Consider the following 21,973-nt stretch of genomic DNA (forward strand, 5'->3'; position numbering starts at 1 on the left):
ATCCTAAATCATTATGTATCTTTCTATGGACATCCTGGGGTCAATGATGCCAGACATCATTAATATATTCTGGGCTCGACTAATTGTATTTGTACTTTACATTGTCTCGATTTGCGTCTAGTGGAAGGTCTATGCTTTCCTACAGCTGTATATTCAGTCATATAGCTAACTTGGTTATAGGTAGAGTTAGCCACGCTACAGTCTTAGAATGAACCCCGGCCATGGTATCAATCCAGCAGTTTACCACCTCGAACAGGTGGACAGCTGCTGAGACTGGATAAAACATGTGAGCCAAGTCTACATATACGAAAGTAGTGCACAATGTATATACACTAATCATACGCCCTAGCAACATATTCTCGAACTTACCAAACAGTCCGTATATTCCACCCCTTCACACGTATCCGCACCCAGAGAAAGCAAGCAAACGCAGTCACATAGCTCAAGCCTGTAAACAAGATAACACCCCAGTACCCGCGACGACCTCCACCAGTAGACGTGATGAGGTTCCCAGCAATGGGGATCCCAGTAAGACAGCCAATACTAGCCACAGTGTACGCGCTAGCATAGTATCTGCCATAGTCATGGGTAGTGCACAGCTGACCAACACAAACAGGCATCAAGCTAATATTAGAGCCGCTGGCAAAACCAAAGACCACGACAAACGTGATAAGGAGAGCCTTGCTGGGCGGCGCGTCGGCCAGCGCGTCAGGCAGCCACAGACCCATAACGGCAGCGAAACAGATGAGGTTAGAGACGATCATGGTATTATACCGGCCCTTCTTGTCAGCGATGTATCCGATGAGATAGCGGCCGAAGCAAGACACGGCGTTGAGAATCGCAAGTAGCTGGTACGCAAAGGCCGCTGCACCGCTGACGGACCCGCCTTCTAGGAGGCCCTGTCGGGTGAGGTAGTAGCTTGGGATGTACGTCACGGGGATGAAGTACGCCCACTCGAGGAGAAAGACACCCGCCGTGGTGACGGCCATGGTGCCCGTGCCGTCTTTGAATATGCGCGGGTCGGGCACCATGTCGCGCCAGGAGGTGGCTGCACCTCGCTTGGGTGGCAGTCGGCTGCGGCAGAGGATGACGCTGAGGGCGCACAGCAGGAGGAAGACGAAGCCGACGATGCGTGTCGACCACGCCCATCCTACCTGTGGTAGTAGCGACTGGATCATCAGTGGGAAGAGCACGCCGCCAAATCCGCTGCCGGTAAAGGCGAATCCGCTTGCTTCGCCGCGCCGTTCGTGGAACCAGTGCGAGATGGCGCCCATTGCTGGGGTGAAGAGGAACGAGTTCCCGATGCCGCTGAGGATGGAGAACGCGAGGACGAACTGGTAGTACTCTGGTTTGGAGCCAGCAAACTACGTATAAGCTCGTTTTGCTTGATAACTGGCTATCCTGCGACCAAGTTGAAGCTGTGTCTAGACTCACCGTTGCACAAGCCGAGCGTAAAAGTACCAATCAGCAAAAACGCACTCCCGATCAACATCAGCCCGCGCGGTCCCCGGGCGTCGAAGATGGGCCCAATCTGGACGCCACAAAAGTAAGAGACAAAGACGTAGATGCCAAAGATCTAGCTAGTGGTGGTGGTCGAGCTGGAGGTCAGGATATTCGTCGCTACGTATGCCTCCAAAACCCCCACCGAGTTGACCATGCCTAGTCCGGCTGTCATGGAGCACCACGAGCCTAGAGCAACCGTCCATGCAGCAACCCCACCTTCTGGATAGCCGATTGCTTCTACTGAGGGGCCATCTTCACAGGAATCCGGTGGAAGCTGGTTGCTGGGTTGTTTCTCGATGGTTGCCATGTTTGGGTCAACGAAAGCAAAGGTGGAGGGTGGGAAAAGAAGATGAGTGACTCGCTAGTCCATTAATTGCAGAGAAGAAGCACCAGGGGATGTTGCAGAAAGGTGAAGGAGGGATTCTCGTTCAAAAAGACGGACTATATTGCGGACAAAGAGCTATATAGCGAAGAAGTATGTAATTATTAATGGCCTTGAGGCCTTGACGGGCCGCTCCGCTTACTAACGCGGGCGAGTGGGACGATCGGGATCAGGACGAGAAGCGATTGGCTCGATCAGGGGAGACCCTGGCCCGGACGGATTGCGGGTGATGGACCGAGCGGAGACAAACACCATGGATAATGGATTATGGATTACGGATATACCTACCGAAGCGGGTAGGTGTCTATTTTAACCTCGAGATATACTATGTATAGATGGATATCCACGGTCTAACGTCGCTCAGAAAGTTGAAACACGACCGACTGATCTCCCGTTTTCCTCCACCACTTGACGACAAAATTGCCAGAGAGTTCACGCGCCTGGTGGAACTGCTCCGCCGTATACTTGTGACAGGATGGCCGGACCTTCCAGTGCGGTTTGGCTGAGATTAGCCATGGTTTTGAAGATGGCTGCCAGGTTCGACTGGGGGTTGGTGTTGTTCTGGAAACCGTTGGGCTGGTATTCTGACGAATTGTCACAGACGGATAATTGCTCTGGGGAGCCGCCGCCGTGGCTTGCAATCGCATGGGCCACGAGGTCGTTGAAGAGAGGTGTCGTGATAGTCATTGTGTTTCAACATTCGCAGTTGATTACTATAAGATTTGATTGAGAGATTAATTGTGCACTCTGAAGTATTTGAAATATAAAGATGGTTGTTTGAGTGAATTCTGCTATCACTCTCCAAGACTTCAGACGCCCTCTTTATACCCTTATGGTGGCTATCCTTGTTTAGTTATCCATCATACCTTCCTCACATACCGAGCCCATTCTCTGGCCGCTTTGGAGGTCTCGTTCATCCCATCCCATCCCGCTGCTAAATTGCTGCACCAAGCATACCAATTCTGAGACCTTCGAGACCTCATCACAAACGGATGGAAATACATACACGCACTACCCAGCAAACCAAAGTACATCGAATCAACGAGAAGGAGAGAGCTATTATCAGTAAAAGCGCCCTACGGATTCACTGCCAAATTGACCTCCTCTTTCTTCTACCCAGAATAGTATAGTCACTACCGTACAAGCAGGGGACGTTGCACTATTCGGCACTCTCCCCACTACATTCAGACCACCCCGCTGTTGAACCCGGGGTCTGTGTAGAATCTACGTGCTTGTGAGACCACGCTGGGTGGATGTGATGCTGCTGGTCTTGTATCAGCTCTGCGGAGTACTTGCTCAGCATTGAGTCACCTCTATATAGTATATATACCTTGGCTACTTCCACAGACTGTTTACTATTGTTCCCATGGTACCTATCGATTTATGACGTCATAAACACAGCACTAGTACATCACTCAGTATGTCAATCCATGGTCAACCCAGGAACGACCAGCTAAAAACACCATATCAGCCAAATATGTAGATAACGCAGAAGACAGACTATTACCACGACCACAGAATATGATGATGATGACGCTGTCGGCCGTCGTCAGTAACCCTAATCGTCACAGGGACAGTCAATGATTGGTTATCGGTCACCGCCTTCTCCACCGCCGACGGAATCCCCCCCGAACACGTGCCGCACGTGTCCCTGAGTTGTGTTTATCCTGTTTATCTTGAGATTCATCAATCCTCATCTAACTCTTCCTCTGTCGAGTAGTATGGATTCCTCATCCTGATTCCTCGATGATAAAAATCTGCTATGGCCTCTTTACAGCCTCCCCCGGTGGGAACCTCCACGGGACCCCCCGCGGGAACCTCATCTTCAACCTCTAGCAACGGTTCATTTAACACCCCACTAGATACACCCTCGGAAAGGTCTGATGCGGACGGGGACGCCCCCAGCATGAATTGGAATCGTCCGGTAGCCGGCTCATTGAGATTGCAGACTGATTTTGGACCCGAGCAGCATAGGTCGTCGGAAGATGACGAGAGTAAAGACGATGGTTACGACACGCCGGATGACTTCCCTCGAGAGTCCCGGCCCAAGTATACGGCCATCGAGGAGCAACAGGTCGTGAAGAAGTTCGATCGCAAGCTCGTTCCCTTCTTGGCTTTTTTATATCTCCTGTCTTTTTTGGATAGATCTAGTAATTCTGATCCCATTTCCCCTGATCATTCACATCCGATGGAAGACTAACCGCATAGTAGATATTGGAAATGCAAAGATTGCCGGACTCACGGATGATCTCCATCTTTCCTCCGCTCAATACGAGTGGGTTCTGACGGCTTTCTACATTACCTACATCCTTTTTGAATGGATGACTCTGATGTACCGGCTGGTCCCGGCGCACATCTACGTCGCCCTGTGCGTTTTCAGCTGGGGACTGGTCGCCTCCCTCCAGTCGATCGTGACCTCCTTTGGCGCCCTCGTGTTTTTGAGAGCGGCGCTCGGCATCGCCGAGGCAGCCTTTGGGCCTGGGGTCCCCTTCTATCTCTCTCTATTCTACCGACGCGAAGAGCTGGCCTTTCGGAACGGACTCTTCATCTCCGCCGCCCCGCTCGCCTCGTCCTTCGCCAGTACTCTAGCCTGGCTAATCGTCCGGCTCAGCCGCCACGGCCCGATCTCGCCCTGGCGCACGCTATTCTTGGTGGAGGGCTTCCCCAGTGTGATCGTGGCGGTCGTCGCCTGGATGGTGATCCCCGACGCGCCGGGAAGTGCCTGGTTCCTGTCGCCGCGGCAGAGACAGGTAGCCCAGCTGCGCATGGAAGCCAGCAGCACCAAATCGGGGTACTACGGGCAGGCCCGAGAGAAGAAAATTAACTGGCACGAGGTGGGGAAGACGCTGGCGGACCCCAAGTCGTACATTGCCGCGGTCAGTCCTCTTTATTGTCTTTGATTCACTGCCATATACTGATGTAGAGCCATCGGTACAGTTCATGTTCTTCAGCTGCAATGTCGCCTTTAGCTCGATGCCCGTTTTCCTCCCCACCATCATTGCGGAGTAAGTACCAGCTTACCCCACCCTACCAAGAACCATCACCTAGGGCCCACCAACGCCCACGCACCCTTGATCGTCGCTGAGATTAACCCCCTTTACCAAACAGCATGGGCTACTCCTCCCTCTCCGCGCAAGCCCTCTCCGCCCCACCCTACCTCGTCGCCTTCGCTTCCGTCCTCTTCACAGCCTACATCTCCGACCGCCGACGCAAGCGCAGCCCCTACCTCATCCTGCACGCGCTCATCTCCTCCACCTCGTATCTCCTCATCGCCCTCACCAGCCACTTCCACGCGCACCTCCCAGTCTCAGCCCACCGACTCATCCGCTATGTCTGCGTGTACCCCGCCGTGGCGGGGTTCTTCTCAGCCATCACGCTGATCATGACCTGGACGATGGACAACCGGCCCGCAACCGAAGGCAAAGGCGCCGCCATGGCCGTGCTCAACCTCATCGGGCAGTGCGGCCCGCTGCTCGGCACGCGCCTCTACCCAGCCGCCGACGGCCCATGGTACGTGCGCGGCATGGCCACCTGCGCGTTCTTCATGCTGCTGGTCGCGGCGCTGGCCGTCGTGCTGAGACTGCTGCTTGTGCGGGCTAATCGTGGCTTGCAACGGGGGAACAGCAGCAGGAGGATGATGTGATTGAGCTAGAGGGTGGGGAAAGTGAGGTGTTGATTGGGGGCGGTCAGGTGGAGGTTGCGGCTGGAGAGAAGTTCACTTATATTTTGTGATGTTTCCCCTTATCTTGATACTATATAGTTGGTATGTTGTTGGTGGTAATTGTGGTATCCAGATAGTATATAGGTGAACAGGTATATAGATTGATATGTAGGAAATCAATACATCGTAATGCAAGCCATCATCTGGGTATTGTAACATGCAACAGCCCTATCTCTTTCTTTTTTTTTTTTTTTGCAGCCACCCACCCACATTCAGACTTATGGTAGATGCAATAGATTATTTGAGTTGATCTCATTTCATTAAGTTACCGTAGACTTGATTTGATACCATTCATGACATTCCATTAGACTGAGTATCTCAAGTAAAATATCAAATTCGACCCCAAACTCGTGACTGATAAAGAAAGCAAAACAAAAGAAAAACAGGAGCAGTCAAACCCAAATGCTAGACGAAGAAATAGGAAATAAAGAAAGGGAAACATGGATATGTATGTATAGGTATGTAGGTATGTATCTGTGTCTTTTATGTATGTATGGAGAGAGAACACAGGAGAGTATCGGTAGGTCGAGGTAGGAGGTAATAAATCAAGCAGCAACATCATCCTGGATAACTTAACAACCCCGTAGCCCTAAAAACTCCGTAATGCGCCGTCGTTTTGTCTTTCTTTCTCGCCAGTGCCATTCTATCTCTTTCTATTCTTTTTCTTTTTTTCCTCTTTTTCTTTTCCGCAGGCAGTATAAACAACCTACCAAGCGGTATGCCCCCCATCAATAACCAGCGTACTCCCAGTCATAAAGCTGCTCGCATCACTAAGCGCAAACAGCGCCGTACCCCGGAACTCCTCAGGGTACGCCAGTCTCCCCAACATATTCTCCGCCTCCCACACAGCCCTGGCAGCCGGATTCTGCTGAAACACGCCCTCCACCATCGGCGTAATAATATGACCGGGGCAAAGCGAATTCACACGAATCCCATGCCGACCCCACTCCATCGCCAGCGACCTCGACAGCTGGATAACAGCCGCCTTGGACGAGTTATAAACCGGCGACGTCATGCCCTTGTTGGCGATCAGGCCGCTCATGCTGGCAACCAGCAGGATGGAGCCCTTCTGCTGGTAATTGAACATCTGGCGCGCGGCGGCGGTCGCGGAGTTGAAGACGCCGTTGTAGTTGATCTCCATGACTTCTTTGAGGGCGACTTGGCTGTACTCGAGCGAGCTCTGCAGGTGGTTGATGCCTGCGGCGGCGATGAGGCCGTCCAGCCGCTGGTGGCGGCCGGCGATGTCGCCGAAGAGCGAGTTCACTTCTGTGTCGTTGCGCACGTCGATCTGGTGGTATTCGAGGTGGCCGCCGTATTCGCGCTCGGCGTGCTCTTTGGCGACGGCGAAGTCGGGGTGGGGTTGGTCGAGACGGTCTAGGCAGTGGACTGTTTATTCATTGTCAGTTTTATCATTCTAGAAAGAAAGGAAAAATAGAGAGAGATTGGAGAGATAGGGAGGACTAACCTGTGGCACCCGCCTCCAGCAGGGCCTCAGCCATCGACAGACCGAGTCCGCGGCCACCACCCGTGATGGCGTAGACACGGCCGTCGAGGTCGAATTCCTGGAACCGGTGGTTGTTCTTGATCTTGGGCTCCTGCCGCATGGAGGGCATGCGGGTTTGGATGTGATGGGCGCCGGGGGGAGGGGAGCTGGCGCTGTGTGTTGTGGAGAAGGCCGCTGCTGCTCGTGTGATGGGCCGGATGGCGGCGGTGGGACGGCATGCGCGCAGCGCAGTGGGGAGGGATCGGGAGATGGTGAAGCTCATTGTTACGGTGGGGGTGTGTATAGTATTAGGTAGATTAGATATTAGGTAGGTATAGATGGGGAAGACGAGGGAGGAAGAGGAAGGGAAGAAGAAGCGAGGAGGAATCTAGAAAGAGGACGACTGGACACGCAAGAAACGGCTACCACGGGGAAGATATCGACAGTCAAAGATGTTATTGTTCAATGGGTCTGTCTACGACGGAGGAGCAGCTGGGGTTTATAGTCCTGGGAACGGCCGTGGAGACAACTACGAGGAAACCGACCAAAGCGAATCATGAGAGATGTTGCACGACAGAGCCGAAACAAGAAGGACGCAAAAATAAAAATAAAATAGAATGCATGAGCAAAAAAGAAAAGAAAAAAATGGGGACTGGGAGAAAAACATGAAGGCCGCGTGATGCCCTTGATGGGTCCGCCATTGCGTTCTAGAGCGGCGTTCACGATGACTTCAACGAGGCCAGGTTTATTTAATTTTTCGATTTTATTTTAACATACCCGCGAACATCCATGAGACAGGAACTAGCTCCATGCACCAGCTCAGAACCCGTCAAAGCTTGCCATAGGAAGAGGCGAGGGATGTGGAGAGAGGGAGGGGGGCAAAAGGCATGAATGGCCAAGCATTGAACACATAACCCTCTCTCCGTCGGATAAGGGGGAAGGAGTCATGAGGGGATCGTGACTTTCTGGGACAGATTACCCCCAACCCCGTTACCTGGTCGCCGAAGCCGGCCGGCAGGGTGGTCAGTTGATCGAGGGATGGCGATCATCCATTCGTGGAATGGCCCACCAGAACGGGATTCCCGAGTATGGGGAGGCCGATTTTTTTTTTTTTTTTTGCTGGATCAGATTTTCAATGCCGGTGCTAACGTGTCCCCTTTCTTTTCTTCTCCTAGCGAGTAATACAGCGGTCAGACCTGGTATTCTCAGCAATTTTTATTCTTGATACCTCCTTCCCTGATGAAGGGTTTTGATTCTATGCCAGTTGACAGGAAGCAAAGCCAGGGGGCGGAAGAACAAGACAAGCTCTCCCCGGCTTGTTGCTGAACACATTCATTCATTCCTCGGGGAATGGGGGACCCAGACAGGCCAACGCTCCAATGACGGACTCGGCATCGCACTGGTGGTGTAATCCGCTCTGCGTAGTCAAACCCAAGAGGATGTTGGGTGGGACCCCACAACTCCCGTGCCCCCATCCTGCAGGAAGATAAGAATACTGGGAGTGGAGCCGGCTTGTTTCTTTTTTCGGTCTCATCCTTGCATCTTCCGGACCCATCTGTTGGAGAGAAAGAGGGGTCATGGGTCTTTTCTAGATTTTCTCTGTTCTGGGTCCTGCATCCTTCCCCGTCATAAAATTGGTATGATCTGAACGGTTTATCCTGATTGGGGTTTTTTTTTCTTCAAATTTGAAAATAAAACGCCCAGGTTAAATGTCGGTGGACAGAGAAAGGATCAGATTCCAGGGAAAGGATCTCTCCTCCTCTCCACCTTGGATTTTGTCCCACGATCTCACTTGTCGCAGCGTTGCACGCCCAGCATCGTGAAGGGCATGCATCAGATTCATCATCCTACCGAAAAGGGTAATCCGATCATCCATTCCGGGGACAGACAGTCTTGCCATCTAGATCTGCTAGGGTCTCTGTATTTCCTCGTTTCTTCTCCCAGAGATTCCATTCCTGTTCCAAGGGGAACCGACAATCGCAAGAATGCATGAAGTGGCTCGTGCGAGCAATCGCGACAGGGGAAGATCAAAGATCAAAAGTACAGACTTCTAATCTAACCGGTTGAGATAGACAATACTCAATCGGAGTCCGTGATACTCAAAAAGAAAGAAAGAAAGTCTCGACCGACAACGGGTTTCCCGCACGGTCCACCTTATCCACACCCGGGTTCTCCGCATTCGGTAACCCGGGGATTCCTCCCGACTTTGTCGGAGATCATGCGTGCTTCAGATTTTTCAAATCGAAAAGCAAAAATATATCTGAGTAATACATTTACATTGGATTTGACAATTGAAATCAATCAATTTCAGTCAAGCATTCAATAAAATAATATAACAGAAATAACCCGGCCCTTCCGCGGCGCAGGGGAACCGATCTCCGCAGCAAGGGAGGTGATCCTCCGCTGAATAAATCAATAAAATAAAACAATAATAAAATAAACTAAATGAAAATGATCTAAATTGAGGAAAATATATAATATCTGTCTATCAGCTGACATGATGAAAATTCTATCTATATTTGTTATTGCTTGACGTGGGAAAAAGGATTGAGAACAAAGGATGAAAAGCTCCAGATAGATGCAATAATCTATGCAGGAGCAGGCCAGGTGATACTTGTTCATGCATCTAAAGGACGGGATTCCCGTGGTACTTTGTGCATGACAGACTCCCATCACTAACTATTCAAAGGAGCTACATATGGTACCTCTGCAGTAGTGGACGAATCGTGCAGGACCGAGATCTGTCTGGTGTATCTTGTCTCATCTGGAGAGATCCAATGGTCAGATCGAACCTTGTTTCTCCCTGGAACTGCTCTCGTCCAGCCGAAATTCCACCCTGAGGTCTACTCTAATTAACCATACTTAAACTTAAAAGATGAATTATAAATTTAAAAAGGTAAAACACTTGATTAGAAGGGATGGAAGGTGTCAGGTGACGGCAGCGTGTCTGCATTAAGATCAAACCAGTTGGCCGATCCCTGGTCCCGTTTGGTTGGCCAGACAGTTCTCCACCAGCAGGGCGACTACAATGCAGGATCCAGCAGTCTAGACGCGACTCCCGTTGGCATTCCCAAAGTCCAGCTTCATCAGCAGTCGGTCGACGCCCGCCGTCTTGCGAGGCACATAGTGAGCGCCGTCTGGTCCTGCGCACCCGGTCCAACTCTCGGCGGAGGGGTGCGTTCGCTGGCCGAGGGCGAATATCTCGCGTCCTTCGGCTGATCGGCTGTCGTCGATGTCGCGTAACCGTGCGACCACCTCCCGGATGCTGACTTCCATCCGGCCCCGCGCTGCCCCGAGCGCCTGCCACAGTTCGGTCTCTTCGCCTGCGTAATCGGCCAACGCGTCGACCACGCCTTCGTCTGTTTCGAGGTCCATGTTGCGCTGGATCGTCTGCAGGCGGATGACCAGCGCGACGAAATGGTCAACTCGCTTCAGGAGCGATCGGAGGGATTGGGTGAATGGGACGTCGGTTAGGAAGAGCGACTGCACGAGTGCGAATAGGTATCGCCGGTGTGCGACCGTGAGGGTCTCGGGGTCATGCCGTGGAGGGCGGGTGGTGGAGTGGTCGGGGTGGTCTGGTGGCTTGCTCTGCGCCGATGAGGCAGTTCCCGGTCGCGAGCTTGTCGGGGATGATGGTTGGCCATCTTCGATCCAGGTTTGGAAATGCTGCCAGGAGCCCTGGATGACTTCGGCTTGGAAGAAGCTTCCGATTTCGGATAGGAGGAAGAGAGAGGCGCTGCTGGTTGCCCACACGGGTCGCATCTGCCGCGTCCGCGTGTTGTCTCGTTGTCGGCCCACGCTCAGCATGTTCTGCCCAAAGGCCGAGTTGCTGCGTGGCGGGCCCCACGGGGATGGGTGGTTTCGCCGGAGAAACGTGTGCTTCCAGAGTCCGCTTAACCGGATTTGCGCGCGCCGGATACCGAGTAAGTAAGCGTGCACCTTTGAATAGACGGAGATGTCGGAGGTGGAGAGAAACAGGTCGAGAGGGGGCCCGACTTGGACGGAGAGGCAGGTTGGTGCTGGAAATAGGAGGTCGTCGAACGCGACCTGGGAGATGTCTGGTGACAGTCCAGACCCGGCTAACTCCGCCGGACCGGCTGCCGTGGAGTTGCTCTGCCCGCCGACAGAGAGCCGTAGGAGGTCTTTGGCGAGATCAAGCGCGTCATCCACGGGATCTTCCTCAGACTGCAGGGAATAAAGCTCGGACAGCGCGTGTCCCAGCGTTGCCATGACGTCCCCGTCTTTGACGGACAGCCCTCCCAGACCATCCACCGCTTTCGTTCGGGCAGCCATGGGTCTTTCCTGCAGCCGCACGTCGGCGTGCGAGACGAGCGCCATGGCAAACTCGCCGCGTCGTAGAAGCAAAAAGTCATGAAGGACAGATAGAATTTCCAGGATCTTAGGAAGCGGTAGGATCTTTGAGAGGGTGCTCTGCGACAACGACAGTCGGATGGCATCGACCGCGTTGGATAGCATCGAGCTCGCGATGGGCGACTGTAACGCAGCGAGGTATTCGACATGCTCGCCTTGCAGAGTCACCGGATAGGTTGGTAGGCCGCTTGGCCTGGTTGTAGAAGCATTGCGCTTCGCGCGGATCAGGTTCAATGTTCTCCCAATGAATAAGATGGACGACGCCGTCTGCGGCGAAACAAACTTTGGCAATAAACTCGTATGCAGGACAAAAGACGCCTGCGCGGTATCCGGGGAGACCCTATCTTCTTGGATAAAGAAATCGTCTTTTCCAAGCACCGGGACATTCCCATACAACAGCCAGGTTGACACTTGTCGCATCCAAGCCGTCTCCGCGATCCTGACCAGGTGCAGCGCCATTTCCTCAATATCGACATACCCGGTCTGCGACTCCGAGCGGAGACGATCAATCAAGGCGGCACCTGCGCAGCCTTGATTGCGGCTCGCCTTCGGATCGGGGAGGATGAACCTGACCACCTCCCACAGCCATTCCAGGCGCCGTGTCCACGGAGAAAATTCCCCCACAATCGTCGACAACGGCACTATCCCGTAGCCGCCCACATAGCCGCTATCCTCAACCAAGATGGCCTTTTCTACTTCGAGGATCTTCTTCTGAAACCCCCCGAGGTGTTCCGTGCTTATCGCGGTGGAGACGGACCGACAGATGACAGACGCGTGGGATGAGGATATGGCGGTGGTGTGAGCACGCAGGCGCGCATGTAGCCGACTCAGACGGGCAAGGGAGGCGAGGAGTGCTTTCTCGGGCGGTGACAGGAGAGGAAAGGCATCATCAGAGACCAGACCTTCTTCGGTTCGGGCATTGAAGAGGGGTGACGGTTGGCCGGAGAGGGAGAGAAGGATCTCGTGGAGCATGCTGGCTGGAGCTCTCTGCGGACGGCTGTCAGAATATTGAAGGGCAAGATGCGAGCGGTCCTACCTACACCGGGGATGGATCTTCCTCCAATGTCGGCCTTTTGCGCTGCCAATATAGAAGCCCGCTTCCAAGGAGCTCGTATCGGCACATGTACAGGGATTGGCGGGGTATCTGCTGGCGACACAGGCCTTGACTTCTAGGGTCTGTGGGCAATCGCGCGTCGCGTCAACGCGCAACCTGCCTTGGGAAGATGATAGAACTGGTCAATTCAAGTATGATCTGGGTTGAAGGTATCATGCTTTGTAGGAACATGACGGAAGAATCACATCATAGCCATCAATCATCATCATCAGCATGGAGATCCTCATCTCAGTCAGGAATTCCGCGGCAGGTCAAAAGAATAGATGGAGATGGCCAGTCGACGCTAGTCCTCTTTGGGAACTGGAGTCCATCAGCCAAGATGACTAACACTTTACATAATCAATAAACATGCTGAATCAGCCACCGAACAAACCAGACAAACGGGCTGAGCTTGTCCCTCTTACGTCGCCGAAGTGACCCAACTGGACGCCCATCTCCGTTTCTACCTTACCTTTCTCAACTAACGCCTCTCTCTTTCTGTTTCGTCTGCTCACGCTTTCATACTCTCTGTTTCTTTACTGCTTCATACCCTTCTCAACTTTGAGTCCCTCGAAATAAACGCATCTCCTACCTACAGCGGATCACTGATAAATCACCCCGCTCGCCGCTCCCGCAGATACTTGACCCCTCCTAAGTATCTGCCCCTCTTTGGTCTGCACTGGGAGTTGTAGACTTCAGCATTGTTGGAAAGTCTTGCCTAGCTGCAAGGCTTTCATAGGAATTTTCCACAATTTCTTCGGAAATTCCCGTTCGTGACGCTACGAAGCTGGGAAAGCGAAGAGCGTCTGGTGATAAAACAGTACTGCCACCTGAGAAGAAAATCATGACGGTATGTTGAATAGCCAACACGCTTGTCTTGTAATGATCTTTTTCTGATGATCGATAGGACTCCAAGATGCAGGTTGATACTCCCCAGGAGACGGTCGAGATGATCAAGCAAGGGGAGATCGACGAGTCTCTGTACAGCCGACAGCTGTGAGTATAATCTCCGTTCATCATTCCCTTTATGTAGAGCATCCCCTGCTAATGACTTCTTCACCATAATATAGCTATGTCCTTGGTCATGAGGCGATGAAACGTATGGGCTCCTCCAATGTGCTCATTGTTGGACTCAAGGGCTTGGGTGTTGAGATCGGTAAGTCGGGTCGCCCTCCGCATACTATGTGGCAATGCTGATTGACTATATCCAGCCAAGAACATTGCCTTGGCCGGAGTCAAGTCCCTCACCCTCTACGACCCTGCCCCCGTCGCCATCTCCGATCTATCATCCCAGTTCTTCCTCCAGTCGGAAGACGTCGGCAAGCCCCGCGCCGAAGTAACGGCTCCCCGAGTGGCGGAGCTCAACTCATACGTTCCCGTCACGGTGCACGAGGGAAATAATATCGCGGAGGACCTGGAGCAGCTGAAACGCTACCAGGCCGTCGTCCTCACCCTGACGCCTTTGAAGGAACAGCTGGCCATCGCCGACTTTTGCCACCAGAACGGCATCTACGTCACCGTCACGGACACCTTCGGTCTCTTTGGCTACCTCTTCAACGACTTTGGCAAGAACTTCACCGTTGGCGATGCGACGGGCGAAGAGGCTGTGAGCGGCATTGTGGCTGGAATTGATGACACTGGTCTGGTTTCGGCGCTAGATGAGACTCGCCATGGTCTGGAAGACGGCGATTTTGTGACCTTCTCCGAGGTCAAGGGGATGGAGGGTCTGAACGACAGCGCACCCCGCAAGGTCACCGTCAAGGGCCCTTATACCTTCTCTATCGGAGACGTCTCTGGCCTTGGAACGTACCAGAGTGGCGGCCTCTTCACGCAGGTCAAGATGCCCAAGTTTGTAGACTTCCAGCCGCTCAGCGAACAGTTGAAGAAGCCAGAGCTCGTGATGTCCGATTTCGCCAAGTTCGATCGTCCCCAGCAGATGCATATCGGTGTCCAGGCTCTTCATAAGTTCGCCGAGAACCATGATGGCCAGCTTCCTCGCCCCCACCATGAGAGCGACGCCCAGGATGTGCTCAAGATCGCAAACGATCTCGCCTCGAGCGAAGAGGACAAGGTGGAGTTGGACGAGAAGCTTATCAAGGAGCTTAGTTACCAAGCTCGTGGTGATCTCAATCCTCTCGCTGCGCTGTTCGGTGGTATTGCAGCCCAGGAAGTCCTGAAAGCGGTGTCTGGGAAATTCAGCCCTATCAATCAGTGGCTCTACTTTGACTCCCTGGAGTCTCTTCCCTCCTCTACCACTCGTTCTGAGGAGAGCTGCAAGCCTCTCGGGAGCCGCTACGACGGCCAGATCGCTGTGTTTGGCAAGGAGTTCCAGGATAAGATCTCCAACGTCAAGCAGTTCCTCGTTGGCGCTGGAGCCATTGGGTGTGAAACCTTGAAGAACTGGGCCATGATGGGTCTGGGAACCGGCCCCAAGGGGAAGATCTTCATCACCGACATGGATCAGATTGAGAAGAGCAACCTCAACCGACAGTTCCTCTTCCGTACCAAGGATGTTGGTCGGCTCAAGAGCGAGTGTGCGACTACGGCAATCCAAACCATGAACCCGGAGTTGCAGGGCAAGATCGTCGCGCTCCGCGATCGGGTGGGACCCGACACCGAACACGTTTTCGACGAGAAATTCTGGGAAGGCTTGGACGGGGTTACCAATGCGTTGGACAATGTTGATGCGAGAACCTACGTCGACCGACGCTGCGTCTTCTTCCGAAAGCCCTTGCTCGAGAGCGGCACCCTTGGCACCAAGGGCAATACCCAGGTCATCCTTCCGCATATCACCGAGTCCTACTCGAGCTCCCAGGATCCTCCTGAGAAGACGTTCCCGATGTGCACGCTCAAGAGCTTCCCCAACCGCATCGAGCACACCATTGCCTGGGCCCGGGATCTCTTCCAGACGTACTTCGTTGGTCCCCCGGAGGCGGTCAACATGTACCTGTCCCAGCCGAACTACATTGAGCAAACGCTCAAGCAGGCTGGCAATGAGAAGCAGACCCTGGAGCACCTGCGCGATTTCCTGGTGACGGACAAGCCGTTGACGTTTGACGATTGCATCGTGTGGGCCCGTACCCAATTTGAGAATCAATACAACAACGCCATCCAACAATTGCTCTACAACTTCCCCAAGGACTCCACGACCTCTTCGGGCCAACCTTTCTGGTCTGGCCCTAAGCGGGCTCCGACGCCGCTCAAGTTCGACAGCACCAACCCCACCCACCTTGGGTTCATCATCGCGGGTGCGAACCTGCACGCGTTCAACTACGGCATCAAGAGCCCTAGTGCCGATAAGGAGTACTACCGCAAGGTCGTCGACAACATCATCGTCCCGGAGTTCACGCCCAAGTCTGGGATCAAGATCCAGGCTGATGAGAACGAAGCCGACCCGAACGCTCAATCCGGGTCGTCTTTCGATGATGGCAACGAGATCCCGAATCTGGTTGAGTCGCTCCCGTCGCCCAAATCCCTTGCCGGCTTCCGCCTGAACCCCGTGGAGTTCGAGAAGGACGATGATACCAACCACCACATCGACTTCATCACGGCCGCCAGCAATCTCCGTGCCGACAACTACGAAATTCCTCAGGCCGACCGCCACCGGACCAAGTTCATCGCTGGCAAGATCATCCCTGCGATTGCCACGGCCACTGCCTTGGTGACCGGACTGGTTGCATTGGAGCTGTACAAGATCATCGACGGCAAGGATGACATTGAACAGTACAAGAACGGGTTCGTCAACCTTGCCCTTCCCTTCCTGGGCTTCAGCGAGCCCATCGCCAGTCCCAAGGGCAAATACATGGGTAAGAATGGTGAAGTCACGGTGGACAAGATCTGGGACCGTTTCGAGGTGGCGGACATCCCGCTCAAGGACTTCATCAAGCACTTTGAGGACCTGGGCCTGGATATCAGCATGGTGAGCTCGGGAGTCAGCTTGTTGTATGCCAGCTTCTACCCGCCGTCGAAGCTGAAGGACCGCCTTCCGATGCCGTAAGTTGTGCCGAAACTCCATACCCCCGTGCCAATTGACTAACTGCTGTACAGGATGAGCAAGCTGGTGGAGCACATCAGCAAGAAGCCCGTTCCGGATCACCAGAAGAACGTCATCTTCGAGGTGACGGCCGAGGACCAGAATGAGGAGGATGTGGAGATTCCGTACGTGATGGTGACTCTCCAGAAGTAAGCGATCGGCTACGGTATAAAAATATAAACTTTGCCTTTTGACTATGGGTTGTATCTATTGGAACTCGATTAGAAATGATTACATGGAAGCAATGCTAGTATTTCTCTCCTGCTTAAATTCTGGTTGGGTAATTAGTGTAGAACCCACCCTTGAGACTAGATTGATAAGGTTGGTAAGTGCTTGTCAAGCTTTGTAAGATCTGAATACAAGATCGGTCAGCAGAAAATCGGCCCAAAACGTCATCGCCCTTGGATGGCTCCCCGCACCCAAACCAACGACCCCAAACCTATTTAACCAGTTATCACCACCAGCCCTTTGTCCTCGATATTACTCTCTCATGTTCTCCTTCCTCCGCCAAACTCACCGCATCACCCAGCGCATCGCATCACCCAGAGTCATCGCGCCCGCGCCAACCTACAGACCCTCATCAAGCTCCGTAATCTCCGCACTACCAACACGCACCATGGCCGTACGTGCCTACCCCTCCCCCAATCTAGATCCTCACTAATAATAATAATTACAGACCAACACGCCAAACAAAATAACCAACTGGGTCAACCCCAACGACAAATCCGGCGAATTCAAGCGCCAGGAGTCGTCTTTCCGGAACTGGATCTCCAGCGAACCAGGCGCGGAGTTTCCCCCTGAGAAGGGCAGATATCATCTTTATGTTTCGTATGCGTGTCCGTGGGGTGAGTCTTCCCTCCTCCCCCTGTTTTGGGGGCTCTTGTTGGGTGCAAAGTGGACTTGGCTAATTGAGTAGCTCATCGCACTTTGATCACCCGCAAATTGAAGGGATTGGAGGATATCATCTCGTATACGTCCGTCCATTGGCATTTGGGAGAGGGGGGTGAGTTCCCTACCCATTCAACTCCTATGCATTATGCATGCATGCACGCACGCATGCATACATACGCATACATGGTTTCATGTATCAAGGCTAATGATAGCAGGATGGCGATTCGCAACCCAAGACGAAGCAGTCCCTACCGAAAACTTCACCCCAGACCCGCTGCATCCGCAATTCACCCATCTCCGCGAGATCTACTTCGCCGATGAACCGAACTACAGTGGTCGGTTTACCGTCCCTGTGCTGTATGATAAGAAGGCGCAGAAGATTGTGAGCAATGAGGTATGCTTTCCCCTCTCTTCCACTCTTCCACAATCGATATAGACGGACACAGAGAGAGAGAGACACACAGAAATTGTTCGAGAAAGAGATAGAATAACATCTAACAAACAAACCAGAGCTCCGAAATAATCCGCATGCTCTACACCACCTTCGACGACCTCCTCCCCTCCACCTACCAAAAAGTCTCCCTCTTCCCCACCCCCCTCCAAGAATCCATCGAATCCGCCAACTCCTGGATCTACCCAACAATCAACAACGGCGTGTACCGCTCCGGCTTCGCCACAACCCAAGAAGCCTACACCCAAGCCGTAACCTCGCTCTTCACCAGCCTCGACAAAGTCGAATCCCACCTCTCCTCCACCCCGGGACCCTACTACTTCGGGTCCACCATAACAGAAGCCGACATCCGACTCTTCACGACCATCATCCGCTTCGACCCCGTCTACGTGCAGCACTTCAAGTGCAATATCCGCGATATCAGGAGCGGCTACCCCGCGCTGCATCGCTGGATGCGCAGGCTTTATTGGGAGGTTCCTGCTTTTGGGGAGACGACTAAGTTTGATCATATTAAGTTGCATTATACGAGGAGTCATTCTCAGATTAATCCTTATGGGATTACGCCTGTTGGGCCGGTGCCGGATGTTTTGCCGGCGGGGGAGGAGGTTGCTGCTGTTGCGGCGAAGTAGGTAGCTATTGCAGGGGGTATAGTATAAGCGGTGCGTATGTTATTCTTGCTATACATAATGATTACTAGTTCTATATCATAATATCTCTTCACTTTATTCAAACAAGGCAGTAATGCCAATATATGTTTCTAGATACACCCCCCAAAAGTAAGGGAAAAAAGTAAACAATAATAATAGTAGTATATGGGTTCTGTGTATTCCACAGATCAACCAGGGGAATCCAGTGTACAACGAGATGGTAGCAAAAAGAATATAATCAGCGGAAATCAAAGAAATAAAGAAGAAGAAAAACTCCAATATGCTTTGCCGCACGACGCCTTGCCATGCGAGGGTGGGTGGTTGTGTGTTAGTTATGCAAACGGTTAGTTCCTGGTGGACCGAGCTGCGAGCGTTTGCCCCGAAACATTGGCTTGGTTTTGTAACGGTAGACGGCCCGACAGGATGCAGGAGGATATGTATGGGTGGGAGCGCCGGGGTGGCTAGCTGTGACGCGGGAGATGATGATGGGGTTGCGTAGTTAGGGCCATGCAAAGCATACGGTGCCATAAGTCTGTTATTGGCCGAAGGGTATCTTGACGAATTTTCTAAAGATCAAACAAAACGAGACGGTAATCGAGGGTATATGGCGACGAGAGTGGGTGAGCGCCCCGGCGCAGTTAGCCCTTAAGTTAACTTATTTCAGGCCGAGCATGCGTTTCGCGTTTTCGTAGACGACGTAGCTAATGGATACCGCGGGAGCGACCTTGAGAAGGTTTGGCGTCAGACCCTTGTAGAAGCCCCGGAACCCTTCAGTCTGGATCGTTCGGCGGGCGACATCGCCGATCCCCGAGTAGGTGGCGGGATGGAGAATGGAGCCCTGCGCCTGGAGTCTTGTTCGGAGGACGTTAAGCGGGTAGACGACGGATGCGCTCAGACCTCCGCTCAGAGCACCGATCCCGCCGGTCGTGAAGTTGTTTAGGGGAACGTCGTCCTCGTGGCAGTGGTGGAGGCGAGCTTTGCGCGCGATCAAGGTGCGCTTGAGGTATTCGAAGGTAGACAGGTCGATGGCCGCGTAGGGGAACATGCCCGTTATCCCTAGCGGCAGGCCGCGGAAGAAACCGAAGAGACCGTTTTTATTCCACACCTTTCGAAAGGTGGCGGCGATCAACTTGTTGCCCTTCGGGCCACCTACAACGGTATCACACTGCATGCGGCTGGAAGCTGGTGAGTTTCGATGCCCGACCGAGAGAGTCCGGGTTACTTACAACTTCAACGTGTCGAGGGGATAAACGAAACATCTACCATGTCTGTCAGAGAGGATCCAGTACCAAGGGCGGGAAATCAACACATACTGGGCAACCATTCCGCCACAGCCCCCGGATAGGAATTGGGAAACCGGTGACAGCTTTCTCGGGTCATGATGACCTTCCATGCGAGCAAATGCACGTTTCGCAGACTATCCCACGTTAGTCCCTGATACTCAAAACGCAAGCTAGCAAGCTGACCTCGTAGGCTCCGAATTTGATCGCCGATTCGGGCATGACCTTCACCACGTTCAATCCATTGCCTGCAAAAGTTAGCGCACGTCCCGATGGACGGGCGGTTCCGACAAACCTGCAAACAGACTCCGCACCCCTCCGGCCCGCCACAACTCCCTGACAGCATCGGCTAGCGTCCGAGACGCTCTCCCCGCAGCTTCCAACGGCGCACCATCCTTGGCGGCAACAACGGCGGACGACTGGATGCCGGTCTGGGCAATCAGATAGACCTTGAGGCGATCCAAGGGGGCCGTCGCCGTTCTCGAAACGACGCCCGCAATCCCGCCCGCAATGAAATAACCTAATTGAGGAGTGTTCTCGGTCAACTTCTGTTCATAATATCGAAAGGACATCCACATGGCGACACGCCTTGGTATGGGTAGCCACTCCAATTCCGAGTCACCATCTAAGGATACAAAATCATCATGGCCGGGGCCCGGGGCTTCTGCGTGGGCGGACGGGATGAGGGCTGCCAACGCAGGCACCGGGATATTGTACAAGAAGCTTTTGATAGCCAAGAGGATACGTTTAGGAAACGAGTGGTCTGTACCTAAACCCTGTAGATCGTTGATGTGGACGTCTCCTTCCGGGTTTAGATTTCCCGTGGCCGTGTAGTATGAAAGGATAGCGTGTAGGTTGGAGGAATAGGCGGGCAGGAAGAGCAGGAAATCCCTAGGAGCGGCACCGTCAGTCATGAACCATGGTCAGAGGGGTCCTCATCTGACGACCCGTCTGACCGGCGCAGGGGACAACATACCTCCATTCCTCGTAGGAGATGACCCCATCTTTATTCGTATCGACGTCGCTGAAGAAAGCTTCCAGCTTGGCACTCGAGACCGTCACCTCGGAATTGGAAAAGGCGGATTTGAGCTCGTTCTTATCGATTTCCCCGTTCCGGTTCCGATCGATATTCTGGAAAAGCTGCGACAAGCCGTATTCGGTATGGTCGACGAAGGCGCGAAATTCTGGGCGATCATTAGGTTGGCCCAAAGACACCAGCATGGGGGAGCCAGCCCACTCGACGATCAGAGGTCCAGCACACGCGATCTTACCAGAATAATCAATGAACCCATCCCCATTTGTATCGACCGCATGCAAGACATTCCCCAGCATACTATCCGCATTTTTGAGCGCTAAGGTGACAGGAGGAACCCCGGTCAGTTGACAGCACCATCACCACGGGATCGGGTCACGAATGGAGAAGAGGGGAAGGGGGGGTCGGATGAGAGGGGGTGAGGGGAAGGCATTTTCCAACTCACGATGATCAATTTTCTTTAAACCCTTCTTGAGACCATTGAGATCCAGACGGCCACTTTTGGACACGCCGAGACTCTCCCAAAGATCCGCGATCCTGCGGTCACGCTCGTCTGGGGATTCCGGTTTTACCATGATCGCGAGTGAAAGGGATTATCGGAAACCCGGCATCATTCGACGAGAAGAATTCACACGGAAGATGTGCGATCGGAGACCGACTCTGTCACGACAGGGACCGGTGAGAGGAGGATAATAAGGAGAGGAGATGGTGATAATAGAGGTTGTACATCGAATAATTTGGTCCGGTCGGGATGAAATTCTCAAAGCAGCGGAAGTTCGGACATGGCAGTTTGGCCGGAGTGGAGGCGGGCGGGTATAAGATAGTAATCAAATAATAATAATAATAATAAAAGCGACGATAATGGGGTGGATCAGCAGCAGAGAAAAGGCCCATAGAAAAGACTGCGAGTGAGAAATCCACGCGCCATGATTTGCTTTTCTATTACGACATGTTCGGAAGAAATCTCGGTCCTGACAAAGGGCCAAGCCCTACTAGCCTGTTTGGGGTTTGATAGATAATGCGATCACTTCAACTGATAGGGAATACAACAGATACCTACGAAGCAGCTGGGAGAGGACCGATGA

General features: G+C 53.0%; 6 protein-coding genes across 6 annotated transcripts; 2 read left to right on the forward strand and 4 right to left on the reverse strand.

The window, feature by feature from the left end:
• Positions 1 to 141: 141 nt before the first annotated feature.
• On the reverse strand, positions 142 to 2,572 carry P168DRAFT_325836 (MFS general substrate transporter; the record flags this gene model as incomplete). Its single annotated transcript, XM_024841058.1, has 3 exons — positions 142 to 1,345; positions 1,435 to 1,576; positions 2,351 to 2,572. The coding sequence occupies 3 exons, from the start codon at positions 2,570 to 2,572 to the stop codon at positions 366 to 368; spliced, it is 1,344 nt and encodes a 447-aa protein (XP_024694075.1). The 3' UTR covers positions 142 to 365.
• A 1,033-nt stretch (positions 2,573 to 3,605) lies between these two features.
• Positions 3,606 to 5,735, forward strand: P168DRAFT_288945 (putative MFS transporter). Its single transcript, XM_024836902.1, has 5 exons — positions 3,606 to 4,035; positions 4,097 to 4,761; positions 4,823 to 4,890; positions 4,994 to 5,474; positions 5,510 to 5,735. The coding sequence occupies exons 1-5, from the start codon at positions 3,648 to 3,650 to the stop codon at positions 5,615 to 5,617; spliced, it is 1,710 nt and encodes a 569-aa protein (XP_024694076.1). The 5' UTR covers positions 3,606 to 3,647; the 3' UTR covers positions 5,618 to 5,735.
• Positions 5,736 to 5,890: 155 nt separating this feature from the next.
• P168DRAFT_309802 (putative short chain dehydrogenase/oxidoreductase) lies at positions 5,891 to 7,548 on the reverse strand. Its single transcript, XM_024839332.1, has 2 exons — positions 7,072 to 7,548; positions 5,891 to 6,992 (listed from the first exon to the last, which is right to left on the reverse strand). The coding sequence occupies exons 1-2, from the start codon at positions 7,370 to 7,372 to the stop codon at positions 6,313 to 6,315; spliced, it is 981 nt and encodes a 326-aa protein (XP_024694077.1). The 5' UTR covers positions 7,373 to 7,548; the 3' UTR covers positions 5,891 to 6,312.
• A 2,445-nt stretch (positions 7,549 to 9,993) lies between these two features.
• P168DRAFT_250166 (putative gamma-tubulin complex component GCP4) lies at positions 9,994 to 12,767 on the reverse strand. Its single transcript, XM_024834204.1, has 2 exons — positions 12,501 to 12,767; positions 9,994 to 12,447 (listed from the first exon to the last, which is right to left on the reverse strand). Exon 2 carries the CDS (start codon positions 12,430 to 12,432, stop codon positions 10,135 to 10,137), a length of 2,298 nt encoding a protein of 765 aa, XP_024694078.1. The 5' UTR covers positions 12,433 to 12,447; positions 12,501 to 12,767; the 3' UTR covers positions 9,994 to 10,134.
• Positions 12,768 to 13,019: 252 nt separating this feature from the next.
• Positions 13,020 to 18,813, forward strand: ubaA (E1 ubiquitin-activating protein ubaA; the record flags this gene model as incomplete). The annotated part of the gene is made up of 13 exons (XM_024838734.1): positions 13,020 to 13,403; positions 13,461 to 13,549; positions 13,624 to 13,709; positions 13,765 to 16,546; positions 16,601 to 16,711; positions 16,875 to 16,911; positions 17,038 to 17,208; positions 17,263 to 17,431; positions 17,503 to 17,589; positions 17,693 to 17,871; positions 17,988 to 18,553; positions 18,690 to 18,704; positions 18,738 to 18,813. Exons 1-13 carry the CDS (start codon positions 13,398 to 13,400, stop codon positions 18,811 to 18,813), a joined length of 4,374 nt encoding a protein of 1,457 aa, XP_024694079.1. The 5' UTR covers positions 13,020 to 13,397.
• Positions 18,814 to 19,152: 339 nt separating this feature from the next.
• P168DRAFT_124874 (calcium-binding mitochondrial carrier protein) lies at positions 19,153 to 21,787 on the reverse strand. Its single transcript, XM_024832641.1, has 8 exons — positions 21,334 to 21,787; positions 21,127 to 21,207; positions 20,832 to 21,039; positions 20,151 to 20,746; positions 20,042 to 20,103; positions 19,889 to 19,992; positions 19,802 to 19,834; positions 19,153 to 19,750 (listed from the first exon to the last, which is right to left on the reverse strand). The coding sequence occupies exons 1-8, from the start codon at positions 21,461 to 21,463 to the stop codon at positions 19,231 to 19,233; spliced, it is 1,734 nt and encodes a 577-aa protein (XP_024694080.1). The 5' UTR covers positions 21,464 to 21,787; the 3' UTR covers positions 19,153 to 19,230.
• Positions 21,788 to 21,973: the final 186 nt, after the last annotated feature.

This window comes from Aspergillus campestris, assembly GCF_002847485.1.
Source record: "Aspergillus campestris IBT 28561 chromosome Unknown P168scaffold_4, whole genome shotgun sequence".
Classification (NCBI taxonomy): domain Eukaryota; kingdom Fungi; phylum Ascomycota; class Eurotiomycetes; order Eurotiales; family Aspergillaceae; genus Aspergillus; species Aspergillus campestris.